Raw genomic sequence first — 12,828 nt, 5'->3', positions numbered from 1 at the left:
CCAAGATCTGTCGCTCCTTGCAGCGGGCATAAGCAGCTATGGAACCAGCTATGGGAAAGCGTGATATTGAACACGTTGATCTGACTGGCGATGATGATAGATATGCGCGCGCTCAGAAAGCCAGCCGTACTCGTGCGCAACCAGTTGTGAGCCTGGACGAGGAGGTACAGGCTGTGCCTTCATTTCAGTCTTCGCAGTCCTTTGCACAGGTTGCACAGGGAGAGGAAGATGATGAAGCGGCGGATTTGGTTCAAGGAAGCCAAGATATTGACTATACCAACGCTTATATGCTCTATGGTATGCATTCATAGAGTGAGCAACGCGAAAGAAACTAATTTGAATTAGGTCGTATGCCTACAAAGATTGTTGGTGTCCGCTTTTACAGCGGCCAGGTCACGATTGGCGAGCGAGTTCTTCTAGTTCGAGAACCCAACAATCCCTATGATCGGAATGCTATCCAAGTCAAGAATGTTATGGGTGACCAAGTTGGCCATATCGGACGTAACGTTGCGGCAAAGCTAGCCCCATATATGGTAAGAGTGTTTGCTCAAACGACACTAGTATATGTTTCGTTAACTGCTCTATTTAGGACGCCAGGGACCTTCTTGTTGAGGGCCTGTTGACTGGAATTAAAGGGACTTATGATTGCCCAATTTCTTTGGGCTTATTCGGAACGAGCGATACCTCTAAGAGACAGGGGCTGCAACAGAGAATGCAACGGGATAGGCTTCCCGTGACTGAGGTGAAAAAGACAGAGCGAGAGGAAGACAGACAGCGGCGAAAACAACTCCAACAGGAGCTCAAGAGCAAAGGAAGGCCTGGTGAGAACATGGACACACTTGTCAACCAGAGTACCATCTTCAACCCTCGGGATGTCAACAAAGTCGTTGAGGAATTTGGTCTCAATGAATCGGACCTGGCAAACATGCCAATGGCTGAAAGTCCCGCCGCTTTGGCGACTGAACTTCTTCACTACCAGCGTCAAGGTTTGGCTTGGATGATCAGCAAAGAATCACCGATTCTGCCTCCATCTGGGTCTGACACCGTGGAACAACTTTGGAAGAGAAAAGGAAACTATTTCATGAATATCGCCACTAATTATACTACGTCTACGGCGCCTCCGTTGGCTAGTGGTGGTATATTGGCCGACGATATGGGTCTGGGAAAGACTATTCAGATAATTTCTTTGATTTTGGCTAACTCTCAGCCCAAGACCCCAGAATCATCCGCATCCACCTTGATTATATCTCCTGTGGGTGTGATGAGCAACTGGAAGAACCAAATTGAGCTTCATACCAAGAAGGAGCATGCTCCGCGAGTGCTGGTTTACCATGGCGCTGGCAAGAAGGAGGCTGCAAACCTCAGCGAGTATGATGTGGTGATCACGAGTTACGGCGCTTTGGCCATTGAATACAATGAAAAGTCCAAAGTACCACCGAAAAGAGGTATCTTCTCGGCTCACTGGCGCCGTGTTGTTCTTGACGAGGGTCACACAATCCGTAACCCACGGTCTAAAGGCGCTCTGGCCGCTTGCCATCTGCGATCGGACTCTCGCTGGACATTGACCGGAACGCCGATTATTAACTCACTGAAGGATCTTTACTCACAAGTTCGCTTCCTAAGACTCTCCGGTGGTCTAGAGGACGTGGCGGTTTTCAACAGTACTTTGATCCGGCCCCTTTCGCGCGAAGACCCTGACGCACGTTTACTTCTCCAAGCACTTATGGCTACTATTTGTTTGCGGCGTCGGAAGGATATGAACTTCATCAATCTGCGCCTGCCTCCCCTCACTTCTCGTGTTTTCCGTGTTAAATTCCATGACCACGAGAGAGAGAAATACGATATGTTCTTGTACGTATTCGGGAATTTCTCATGTTACCAACCAGCGCGTGCTTACAAGACAACAGGTCCGAAGCGAGAGGTGCGCTCTCGAATTTCAAAGCCAAAGAACAGACCAAAGAGTCTACCTATTCGCATGTACTGGAAGTTATTCTCCGCCTGCGTCAAGTTTGCAACCACTGGACGTTATGCAAAAACCGTGTCGATAAACTGGCTAGTCTCCTTGACAAGCACAAGGTCGTCCCACTGACGCCCGAGAATATCAAAGCGCTTCAGGATATGTTACAGGTTCGGATTGAGAGCCAGGAGACATGCGCTATTTGCCTTGAGATTTTGGAACAGCCCATAATTACTGCTTGCGGTCATGCTTTCGATCGCGGCTGCATCGAGCAAGTCATCGAAAGACAGCATAAGTGTCCTATGTGTCGTGCCGAAATCAAGGACACGTCCACGCTGGTCTCCCCGGCGGCCGAGTTGGGCGAGAGTGCAGACTCTGCTGTTGGGGACCCGGACGACCCTAGCAGTAAAATCGAAGCACTCATCAAAATCTTAACAGCCCAAGGACAGGCCCCTGATACCAAAACGGTGGTCTTCAGTCAGTGGACGTCCTTCCTGGACATTGTCGAACCACACCTCAGAGAAAACGGAATCGAATTCGCCCGCATCGACGGCAAAATGAACTCCACCAAGCGCGACCAGTCAACACACACCTTCTCCAACGACCCCAACTGCAAAGTCCTCCTTGCCAGTTTGAGCGTCTGCAGCGTCGGACTGAACTTAGTCGCTGCTAACCAGGCCATTCTCGCAGACAGCTGGTGGGCTCCAGCCATCGAGGACCAGGCCGTGGACCGCGTTTACCGTCTGGGCCAGACACGCGAGACGACCGTCTGGCGTCTCATTATGGAAGAGAGTATCGAGGATCGTGTACTAGACAGGCAGGAGGAGAAGCGGAAACTGATGCTTGATGCTTTCCGGGAGACGGCTAAGAGGAAGAAGGGCGAGGACAGGGCTACTAGGATTGCTGAGCTTGAGCAGCTCCTTGCTTGATTTCCTTTCCTTTTCCAGTTTCTTTCCACCTCTAGCTTTAGACCCCGTTTTGCTTACTTGTCTATCTTCATGTTTATGTTAATATGTATTACGGCCCTGTTGCTACTTATGCTGATGAGTCGGACCCTGGATGGTCTATGAAATGTCAATAGATTTTCTGATTCACTTCATCTATCAACCTTCGTATTTCTCCCTTTCCTTTTGTTTCTCAATATCAAAACTTGCGATTGATATGGTCTGTAAGTTCCTGATACCTACTAGGACTAACATAAGTCAACAAGTCCTCGATGGTCTAGTGGTCATGATTTCCGCTTGTCAGCTTAACAACTGCAAGCGCGGGAGACCTGGGTTCGATTCCCAGTCGGGGAGATTTTTTTTTTGTTTTCCCTCAATTCTTTTCTTTCTTTTTGCTATTAGGATACTGTCCTGTACGGATTGAGATGATCGCTGTTGGATACCATTCAAACGCTATATGAATACCCATAAAACAGGATATTCGCGAAACAAACATATCTGCAGAGTGGTATTTGCAGCGTGAAAAGAAAAAGGGGTAAGTATTTGGACAAAAAGTATAGACCTATTCACACAAGAAAAGAAGAAAAGAGAAGAAAATAGGATCTCGCCCGTAAGAATGAAAGAAAAGAGTTCATTGGGTGTTGCAATTGGTCTTCTTTGCTTTGGTCGGTCTTGCATTGTTATCAACCGCAGGCCCTTCCGGTGGGCTTTCGAAAATCTGCTCATCCCCGGAGTCGGCGCCGTCAATTGACATTGCACGACTGCCGGTGCTCGCTGCATCATCGTTCTTTCCAGATTGATTTGATGCAGCCGATGCTGGATCCAGACCTTGAGACGTGTCAGTGTTCGATGGCGGCGGGTGTTGAGGAGGAGCGGGTGCAGTTACCGAGGGAGTATTGACAGAGGGTTTCGATGGCGGCGGTGGGCGTTGTTGCGGAGTAGACCCTGTAGTTGAAGTTGTAGTATTGCCAGAAGTTGGGGAATGCGCATGCGATGACGGTGTAGGGAAAGGACGACTGCTGTTATTTGCAGGAGGGTTCGGGGCTGGTCGAGAGATGCTCGTGTCCGGCGGCAGAGGACGCGGGCCAACATTGTGCGATAGCGGCGGCGGATGAGGATGATGCGGAAGGCTCGAGTGTGCGGTCCCCTTCTGATCCAAGTAATATTGGTTCGGTTGGTTCGGTTGAACCTGAGCTCTGGCCGCCAATAGCGCTGCTTGTTCTGCCTGCCGTTCTGATTCTCTTTGGACCATCAAGGCTTGATATGCACGGGGATCTGTGCGTCGAAGACGTTCATCGCTCAGATGCATCTGAACACCTTGCTTCTCTTCCTCGGTGAGATTGTCGTTGTCTTCTCTTTGTAAGGTTTCCGTAAGAGTGATCTTTCGAATGATCCTCTCAGGCCCGTTGTCGCTCTCGATAATCTTGTCGAGGACAAGGGGGTCCTTGCCCATGAATTCGATGAGATCCTTCTGAGGAACGGAACCCGCTGGTTTAAGATATTCCCCTACGGATTTGTTTGCCCAGCGGACCGGGTTCTTCTTGTCGACCACGCGATTAGCCAGGTGGCTCTTGAAGATTGCTTTCCCGAAGATTTTCTCTTCGAAGGTGCCACCGGAAATGAACCTGTAGACAAACACAGGCTTTTGTTGACCTAAACGGTAAACACGTCCCACCGCCTGTTCTTCCCAGACTGGGTTGAACTGGAAGTCGAAAATGATCACGCGATTGGCGCCAGGGATGTTCAGACCCAAGCCACCAGCACGAGTAGATATAATGTATATTTGCTCAGCTCCCGGTTTGTTGAATGCTTTGGTAGCAGTTTGCCGATTGCCCATCGACGTCCGTCCATCCAAGCGACAGTATTTCCGATTTGAGCGCTTAAGAACATCTTCGATGTAATCCAGTGTCGGAAGGCTATGAGAAAAGATTAGAACCTTATCTCCAGTCTTCACAGACTCTGCAATGATCTTGTTCAACATCAGCGTCCGGTATGAGAGGTCCAGATCCTTAAGATCAGGAACGGCGGTAAAAAGAGGCTTTTGTCGGGAGACCAAGCTGGCTGAATCCGGTAGACCCGCTTGGTCGATTGACTCCTCCCCAGGCAAAGCATCCTGTCCTTGTTTTGGCGCCTCGTTGGTAGGATTGTTAAGCTTATCCCAGAAGCATTTGGGGTGGTTGCAGCAGAGGCCCAGAATCGCCAGCCAAGACCACAGCTTCGGATTGCCTACGTCTCCAACCTCGCCATATACCGCATTCACATATAAGTTGTATGCCTCCTTCTGGAGCTTGGTCAGGGGAATTGTAATGACGAACTCCACCTTTGGCGGGAGGTCTCCGGCGAGCGCAGAGATATCAGCACGGTTGACCTTGGGTTCAAGAATTTCTTTAAGAACCTGGAGCTTCACAAGCGACTTCCTTCTCTCGGAATATGTGCTGTCGGCGTAAAGTCCTTCTTCAATGGGTTCTACGTAATTGGCGTTGAATTCCTTATACTCCCCAAGATAACCTTCTGCAATCCAGCTGACCATTGTGTAGTAATCGGTCAAGTTGTTCGCAAGAGGAGACCCAGTCAATGCAATTCGGCTCTTAGAGCGGAATTGGACTGCCGCTTGGGCAATCCCAGTGTTGGCATTCTTCATCTTGTGCGCCTCATCGGCTACAATGATACTAGGCCCGTCAAGTAGCCATTTCTTGACCCGTTTATGTTGCTCATCCGACAAACACTTCCAGCCCTTGGCTTGTCCTTGCACAACATCTTGATCACTTTCTTGGTCTTGGAATGGCCTGCCTCTTGCCTTCGTTTCCTTGTTTAAAATCCAGGTTCGGAATATGTCATACGATATCATTAAAATCCCGCCTTCACTATTCCAATCCTCAACTTTTTCTAACCGTTTCCCGAGCTTTAGCGTAGCCGTTATCTTTCTCAGAGGCCCCAAAAGATTGGGGTTCATCGGCATCCACATCAGGAACTCTTCAAACCAGTTGTCAATTAATGACGAGGGACAGAGGATTAGTGTTTGGGACCGATGAAGATGTTCAGGGACTTGCTTGCGGATGCGTACGTCATCTGAAGCTGTTGCGGCGGCAATTGTCGAAAGGAGCGAGATTACTTGCATAGTCTTGCCCAGACCCATGGTATGGGCAAGCAGACATCCTTGTTGATTCTTGTCTTCGATCAATTCTCGCCACATGAACTGCACACCTCTCAGTTGGTGGGGCTTGACACGGGTACCGATATGCGAAGGTAGGTAGATGGCCGGATCTCCGAAGCTGACAACTTGATGTCTGGGATCGTCGTTGCTGATACCCATGTTTTCCCAAGTCTTCTGGAGTTTCTCTCTCTGGTTCTCTTGGTTCTGAACACGCTCTTGCGCACTCTCTTGGTTCAGTTTGGTGTGTTGGCTTTCCTTGACCTCCTTCTTGCGCTTCTTATGCGGCGAGTTGTTTTTCGGGGTCTCCTCGTTTTGCTTCCAGTCGTAATATGCCGCTAGATGCTTGCAAAGAACCTCGAAGAAAGAAGTGAACCCGCTCAAGCTCGTTTGCGCTTCAACAATTTGATGTCTTGAGATCCCTTCCTGGGAAAGATGAACGCAATTGACATAAGAGATGTAAAGGGATGCCGTCCGCATGACAAGCTGATTCTTGAACAGTGAGAAACCAGGTATTTCCTTCTCACTTTTGGTCAATACATTCAAAGCGTCGCGGATATGATGCTTAAGACGCTTCACCCCGTAAGTCGGAATATAATCAGCCATGGTCGCCCGTTCTTCGTCAGGTAAGCCTCCGATCAACTTGGCCAAGAGTCTTCCTCGATCCGAGCGCTCTTCGATTCTCGTCCAGCTTAATTTGGCCAGTGCTGCAAAATCGTTGACATCAGGTAACTCATTATTTGCAGCCTTCGTGGGCGGATGTTTGAATGTCGGTATCTCAACGGATATTCGTTGAGAAAGCGTCGGGCCGGGGGATATTGAACTCCTTTCTGACTTGAGAGCTACATTGGCTGAGCTAGGTTGCGACTTGTTAGGCACCACGGGATTCAAAGGAGGAGTCTCGATGGTTAAATCATTGGCAGGAGGGGAAGGGGTGTCCATTGTGAGATCAATGAGATCTGTTTTTGGCTCTGGCCTTTGTTCTCTGACAGGAACATCTGGCGACGAAGAAGAACGGATGCTCAAGGGGTTGCGTTTCCGGGCCTTTGATTTCCATTTCTTCCCAGAAAGACTTATGATATCGTCATCACTGCTGTTCGACGACAGCCTGACAGGCGATTGAGTCCTGAAGGGACTGCGACCAGGCCTTTCGTCTTCGAGATCTTGCATATCGGTGTCGGTGCGATCAAAATCCTCGCCTTGGACATCTTGCATTTCAGAGTCGTCCATGAAGTCATCCAGAGGCTCGTCATGATCGACGTCGGAATCCTCAGAACTTAAGGATTCCTCGTCATCAACCCGGGGTTTGGGTTTGGGTTTTGGTCGCTGCTCCTGGGCAGACTCGACCTTTGGAGGACATTTATCTTGCTCCAACACCGATATGCGCCATCTCTGCTTGGTGATATTGAACACCGAGTGCTCCATGCTCTGACAAAGAAGTTTGAGCTCCGACATTGCATAGTACTCATTTCCACGAATGGTTTCTTGCACCTTTTTGAGGCGTCGTTCCTGGAGTTCAATTTCTTTTGTGAGGAATTTGATTTGCTGGTTAGCACTCCTTGAGCGTCTTGCTCTTACCCATAGGCTGTGTGCTCCCTGTTCTTCCTTCGGCTTCTTGATTTCGTGCCATTTGTTTTCATATTCTGCGACACACTCCTTGATAGCAGTTTCAACTTCTGAAGGAGATAATTTGGTTGGTTTCCCGCGCTCAGTATCTCGTTGCTCATCATCTATCTCTTGCCATGTGTCCTCATCGTACTCGCCTTCAGAGCCAGACTCACCGTATACCGGGCAAGCCTCGTCTGGAACATCTTTTTCAACGGGGTACTTCTGAAGGAGATAAGCAAACGGATCAGATGGGCTCAGGTCCTCTGCTGGATCCTGTGATTTACGAAGCAACGACCATTTGTCCGCGTTCTCCTGGCTAACAGTGACTTTGCCATTTCTTGAAGTATACAACGTGAAATATCTCCGCGTCTCTTCGTCCCGCGCTCTATAGGGTATGACGGCCCATTGTTCCTTTCCTTTTTCACAAGGTAATTTAATGGGATGCTGCTTGTGAAAATAGTTAAGGGACTTGCTCACGAAAAGACGCTGAGCTGTAGGGAACTTTGGGCCAAGCATGACAAAGGTTTGATCATTATCCTCAGAGCTGAACGGATAAAACAGCTGAGAAGATTGGACCTTGTGTGGGCCCATATACCACTCTTTGTCCTCCCGTCCATCTTCAAACTTGGAGCTATCATTCTTCCGGGTGATTTCCTGGCCTTGCAGCAAGGGTTGTATCCTCCGTCGCTTACGGCCTTCGCCATCGACGACGGCAGACTCTTGAGCGCGACCCTCACTGTCACCGTCAGTTGCAAGTTCATTGCGTTTTCTATTCCCAAAGCTTTCTCTGCGTGAAGGAAGGGGATGCTCCGCTTGTTTTCCTCTCAAAGCACCGAGTCCAGAAACTGGAGGTGTCATCATGCGGGGGTTTGGAGGAAACTCGCGTTGAGGAGTCCCAACATAAGAAATAGACATTTGATCCAAGTAAGAGGCGGCCGGGGAGACATCGCGGCTATCTTCAGACCGAAGCTTTGATTTCTCCTGGGTACTCTGATACTTGAAAGATCTTTTCCGAAGATATTGTATTGCCCTGATAACCGACGATCTGTGTCCAAAAGCTTTCATTCCCAAGTCCTCATGTAAGACTTTCAGATCAATGTCATGCAAGAGGACTTCTCCCGTGATGAAATTGTCTCGCAGCGCGGCTTCGAATGCGATGGGGTCCGGGTGAATCCTCACGACTGAGTTGGACCATGGCGTCTGGGGGTTATGGCAGAGGAATTCGACTACCTCATCGAGCGTCCAGTCGAGCGGATCTCCGTCGTCGGTTGCCATTTTTCTAGTAAATCTGAGAAGTTAGCGCTTGGCCTGCCCAAGTAAGTTTTGATTGCCATTATATTCCAGTACCAGGATTATGATGTTATTCCAAGGAACAAGCACATCGAAGTCTCAAATCCGCATTAAAAAACCGAAAAGACCATAGATCGAGAAGTAAATGGGAAATTAGAGATGTCGTCAAGTAAGAACATAAACGCCGAGGGGTATCACCGGAGCAACAATTATGAAAATAAAACACCAGGAATTAAGACAGAACGAAGAAAAAAGATAAAAAGGGAAGGAGCGAGCTAGCGATGCTACCTCACTAAAAGACCAGACGGTGGCATGACGCGCAGCGATGACGATAACGCGAGGGCGTCGAAAAAAGTCGCGATGAATGCAATGATATTGATGCTTTTGCCGCTAATGGAAGGCGGTGTCAAAAGCGGTACTGCAACTAAACTAAGAGCTTATTAGTCATCTGCCAAGCATCACATTTGACCCCGCTCATATCGACAAAGACCGTTCTCGATACTGACGAGGACACACATTTCGGTGATAGAGACTCCATTCGAGTGAAAGTATTGCTGTCAGCTATTTGTTAATGCTCAAGTTATAGGCAGACATGGATAACACCGTCTATTCGAGCTACCCGCCGCAGCTGGACCCCGCGCAGGAGGCATATTTGGTGACGACAATCAAGGACTGGGCGATTCAGAATGGCCTGGCAGTTCGTCCTCACCCCAGCTTTGTGCCCAGGGAGACAGATTCCAAGGGGGTCCTGGCAACAAATGCTCCGGTGACGCTGTTTCCGAGCCCGTTTCCGAGATCCTGTTTCGAGGAGGCGAGAGCATTGCAGACTGCCTATAACCAACTCTATGCGGCCATAACGTGCGATGAAGCATGGCTGGGGAAGATCATGGAAGAGTAAGACACGTGCGATTGTTTAGTTTAGAATTCCGGCTTGTATATGCGTGGAGTGCCAACTAAGATCACTTCCGTAGTCTCATTGACGTGGACGACTTTATTTCGCACCTGTGGAAGGTCCATCTTGCGGTCCAGAAAGAAGGATATGCCCAAACATTATCCCTTGGTCTTTATCGTTCCGATTACATGGCCAACATTCCCTCCAATTCGAGTGCGTCTTTGAAGCAGGTGGAGTTCAACACCATCTCATCATCTTTTGGTGGGTTGTCTTCGCGCGTGACGTCGCTACACACGGAGCTTCTGGGTACTCCAGGGTATCCATCTCATCCTTTGCTCGATTTGTCTATACCTCCGGAGAACACGGCTGTCGAGACGCTATCCGCGGGCCTAGCGGTGGCGCACAAGAGCTACGGCCCGCCCAAGTCCGCGCCGGCTCTTCCATTGTGCATTCTGTTCCTTGTACAGGAGGATGAGCGGAATCTGTTTGACCAATTAGCACTTCTGCAACAGCTCACCAGGGTGCACAAGGTGCCTGTTTTCCGGCTAAAGAGTACGGAAATTCTGAATCAGACGTCAATTCCTAGTTCCAATCCAGCTCGCCCCTTGGTATACCACCCACCTCAATCCCCCGGCACACAATACGAGGTGACAACAACGTATCTGCGGTGTTTCTACGCTCCGAACGAATACAAATCTGAGCGTGACTGGGAGGCCCGGACACACCTCGAGCGTTCAGCCGCAATCAAGTGTCCCACGGTTCTAAACCAACTGTGCGGAAGCAAAATCGTACAACAAGTTCTAGCCGAAACTACCGGCCCCGACCACCTTGCTAAGTTCCTGGCCGGCACGGATTCGAACACGATTTCGAGGCTCCGTGCAACATTCGCCCCTCAGTACGACCTTTCCTCCAGCGGACGGGGCCGGGAACTCGCTCTCAACCCAGAAACGGCAGCGAACCATGTCCTGAAACCACAGCGCGAGGGCGGCGGTAACAATATCTACAAGACCGATATCCCTGATTTCCTGCGTTCGATTCCCGAATCGGACTGGAAACGGTGGATCTTGATGGAACTGATCCACCCCCCTGCCAGTGCCAAGAACGTAGCCTTACGAAGCGATGGTGAGGTTCTCAGGGACAATGTTATTAGCGAGTTGGGTATCTACGGGACTATTCTATGGGATCAGAAGGGCGGAAACGTCCTTCAAAATGAGCAAGGAGGGTATTTACTGAGGACCAAGGCAAAAGATGTTAATGAGGGAGGAGTCGCGACTGGATTTTCTAGTCTAGACAGCATTGTTTTGTTTTAGTACGCACCTTTGCATTAAACGAATAGATTAACCATTAAGCCAGTAAATTCCATTAGTCTTACACTCAATCCTCGTAAATCAACCTCTATCCCAACGCCTTTATAAAGCCTCCATAACCCTAAAATAACAAATAAAGAAACAGTTAGCACCAGTAATAATTGTACATCTCATTCTGATAAGAGTCGGTCATCGTCTAACCCTGGTTGACCTGGATCTGGCCAAGTTCAATCTGTCTCACCAAGGCTGCTTCGGCTGCAGGGCTGTCTTCAACGGCTATGAAAAGTTAGCATCAATTCTCATAACAGGGAAAGGGAAATAAAAAGAAAAGCTTACCTCGACCGCCCTCCCTATACCAAGCAAAGGTATGTTTTGCGAAAGACTTCACCTCCTTTGACTCTTTCGGGTCCTTCGATTCAGTCCACTGTTTCGGCAATTCATCCAACGGCAAAAGCTGCCAGGAACGACAATCCAACCTTCGCGCCTTTGCTGCAAGTTGGTTATACAAGCTGAAAGTCTGCTTCAATCGACCACCGAGAGTATGGGACGTCTCACCTGGTTCCAAGAACGTGTTGAGCGCATAGGTTGGCTGGTTGCGAGTCGTGTAGACAAGGCCGTTCTCGGTACGGATAAGGCCGCGCTTACGCAGAGCAACGGGCCGACCAAAAGAGTTGTGCAGGACTTTCATGGTCGTGTTGTAAAAGATCTCGTCGACGGAGCGGTGCTCGACACGTCCGACTTCCATGCGGGTGAGCGGGTTGCGACGCCTGCTCCAGCAGGAAAGCGTTAGCGGGCCGCGGGCCTCGCGCTCTCTACGCATGTTCAAGGTGTTCTCTGAAGTTCTTTCCTTGAGGATTGGGGCTGTCATACGCGATCTGATATCCTTGTATGTGAGTCGGGAGTCAGTTCGGGACCAGTATTCGAGCATCCATCCCGGAACGTCGATGGAGATGTACCGGGGGAGGAACGGGAAGTCGCGGATGGGTTTACCTTCCCAGTCGAGGGCTTTGGTGCCGTTTTCAATGAGGTCTTCGACTTCGCTCAGGTAGCCGATCTCTTTCTGCTCGAGGGCGAACAGGATGGGAGGCAAGTCTGTGGCACTGTAGGGCGAGTGGTGGGAGTGCTCACATGTGTGGTATTGGTCCGGGATAGTAGTGTCTGTAAAAAAACTGTCAGTATATTACTTTGTGTTAAGAAGCTGGGGGAGAGGTATATTCACGAGGGCAAGGGATGGTGTTTCTGATCAACGAAGGGTCCATTTTGTCTTGTCTTTCAGTGTTGACTGTTTTTGTAGTGTTAGAATGCTGGTTCTTTCCGAGTATGCTGGAGATACTGTTGTAGAGAACTGCATAGCCAACTTAATCGTGGAGAGACGGCAGTATTTATGCTTCTCTCGCCAGTTCCCAATAGTGTTATCAAAGAAAGTTCTTTGACAGTATCAAATCCGGGGATATTCCATTGTTTGGAACATAGCTATGTCCCCGTATAGCAGCGGTAACAAACAATTTGCCTTGTTTTGTCGCTGATTGGACACAAGCCCTCGGGAGATACCTTTGTATGGACAAAGAGATACCAAAATGCCTTGTCTTTGTCGTTGCTAAAAGAATAAACAATGCCCCCGAGCCATGGGTGAAAGCTATGGAGCTTCGAGTTAAAACCTTGGATTATCCTTTTTCTTT

At 49.3% G+C, this 12,828-nt stretch overlaps 4 protein-coding genes and 1 non-coding gene across 5 annotated transcripts; 3 read left to right on the top strand and 2 right to left on the bottom strand.

Annotated features, from left to right (window-relative positions):
• The first annotated feature begins 16 nt into the window (after positions 1 to 16).
• On the top strand, positions 17 to 3,065 carry ASPGLDRAFT_165620 (DEAD/DEAH box helicase). The gene is made up of 4 exons (XM_022542613.1): positions 17 to 297; positions 346 to 533; positions 590 to 1,851; positions 1,908 to 3,065. Exons 1-4 carry the CDS (start codon positions 39 to 41, stop codon positions 2,884 to 2,886), a joined length of 2,688 nt encoding a protein of 895 aa, XP_022403841.1. The 5' UTR covers positions 17 to 38; the 3' UTR covers positions 2,887 to 3,065.
• Positions 3,066 to 3,123: 58 nt separating this feature from the next.
• Positions 3,124 to 9,268, bottom strand: ASPGLDRAFT_55635 (putative SNF2 family helicase/ATPase). The gene is made up of 2 exons (XM_022548150.1): positions 9,008 to 9,268; positions 3,124 to 8,948 (listed from the first exon to the last, which is right to left on the bottom strand). Exon 2 carries the CDS (start codon positions 8,933 to 8,935, stop codon positions 3,533 to 3,535), a length of 5,403 nt encoding a protein of 1,800 aa, XP_022403840.1. The 5' UTR covers positions 8,936 to 8,948; positions 9,008 to 9,268; the 3' UTR covers positions 3,124 to 3,532.
• On the top strand, positions 3,168 to 3,255 carry ASPGLDRAFT_t48. Its single transcript has one exon. It is a non-coding gene; the product is annotated as a tRNA-Asp (tRNA).
• Positions 9,269 to 9,454: 186 nt separating the features above from the next.
• Positions 9,455 to 11,225, top strand: ASPGLDRAFT_43648 (glutathione synthase). Its single transcript, XM_022545857.1, has 2 exons — positions 9,455 to 9,844; positions 9,922 to 11,225. Exons 1-2 carry the CDS (start codon positions 9,543 to 9,545, stop codon positions 11,150 to 11,152), a joined length of 1,533 nt encoding a protein of 510 aa, XP_022403839.1. The 5' UTR covers positions 9,455 to 9,542; the 3' UTR covers positions 11,153 to 11,225.
• A 120-nt stretch (positions 11,226 to 11,345) lies between these two features.
• On the bottom strand, positions 11,346 to 12,408 carry ASPGLDRAFT_23188 (uncharacterized protein; the record flags this gene model as incomplete). Its single annotated transcript, XM_022543252.1, has 3 exons — positions 11,346 to 11,425; positions 11,486 to 12,307; positions 12,369 to 12,408. The coding sequence occupies 3 exons, from the start codon at positions 12,406 to 12,408 to the stop codon at positions 11,346 to 11,348; spliced, it is 942 nt and encodes a 313-aa protein (XP_022403838.1).
• Positions 12,409 to 12,828: the final 420 nt, after the last annotated feature.

This window comes from Aspergillus glaucus (assembly GCF_001890805.1).
Source record: "Aspergillus glaucus CBS 516.65 unplaced genomic scaffold ASPGLscaffold_4, whole genome shotgun sequence".
Lineage (NCBI taxonomy): Eukaryota > Fungi > Ascomycota > Eurotiomycetes > Eurotiales > Aspergillaceae > Aspergillus > Aspergillus glaucus.
The sequence above is the reverse complement of the archived record's forward strand: the minus strand, read 5'-3'. Positions and strand labels throughout refer to the sequence as shown.

Coding starts and splice junctions, on each gene's coding strand:
- ASPGLDRAFT_165620 (XM_022542613.1), top strand. CDS start 39: ATGGAACCAGCTATGGGAAAGCGTGATATTGAACACGTTGATCTGACT. Junction 298..345: donor CAACGCTTATATGCTCTATG/GTATGCATTCAT, acceptor AATTTGAATTAG/GTCGTATGCCTACAAAGATT. Junction 534..589: donor CAAAGCTAGCCCCATATATG/GTAAGAGTGTTT, acceptor TGCTCTATTTAG/GACGCCAGGGACCTTCTTGT.
- ASPGLDRAFT_55635 (XM_022548150.1), bottom strand. CDS start 8,935: ATGGCAACCGACGACGGAGATCCGCTCGACTGGACGCTCGATGAGGTA.
- ASPGLDRAFT_43648 (XM_022545857.1), top strand. CDS start 9,543: ATGGATAACACCGTCTATTCGAGCTACCCGCCGCAGCTGGACCCCGCG. Junction 9,845..9,921: donor CTGGGGAAGATCATGGAAGA/GTAAGACACGTG, acceptor TCACTTCCGTAG/TCTCATTGACGTGGACGACT.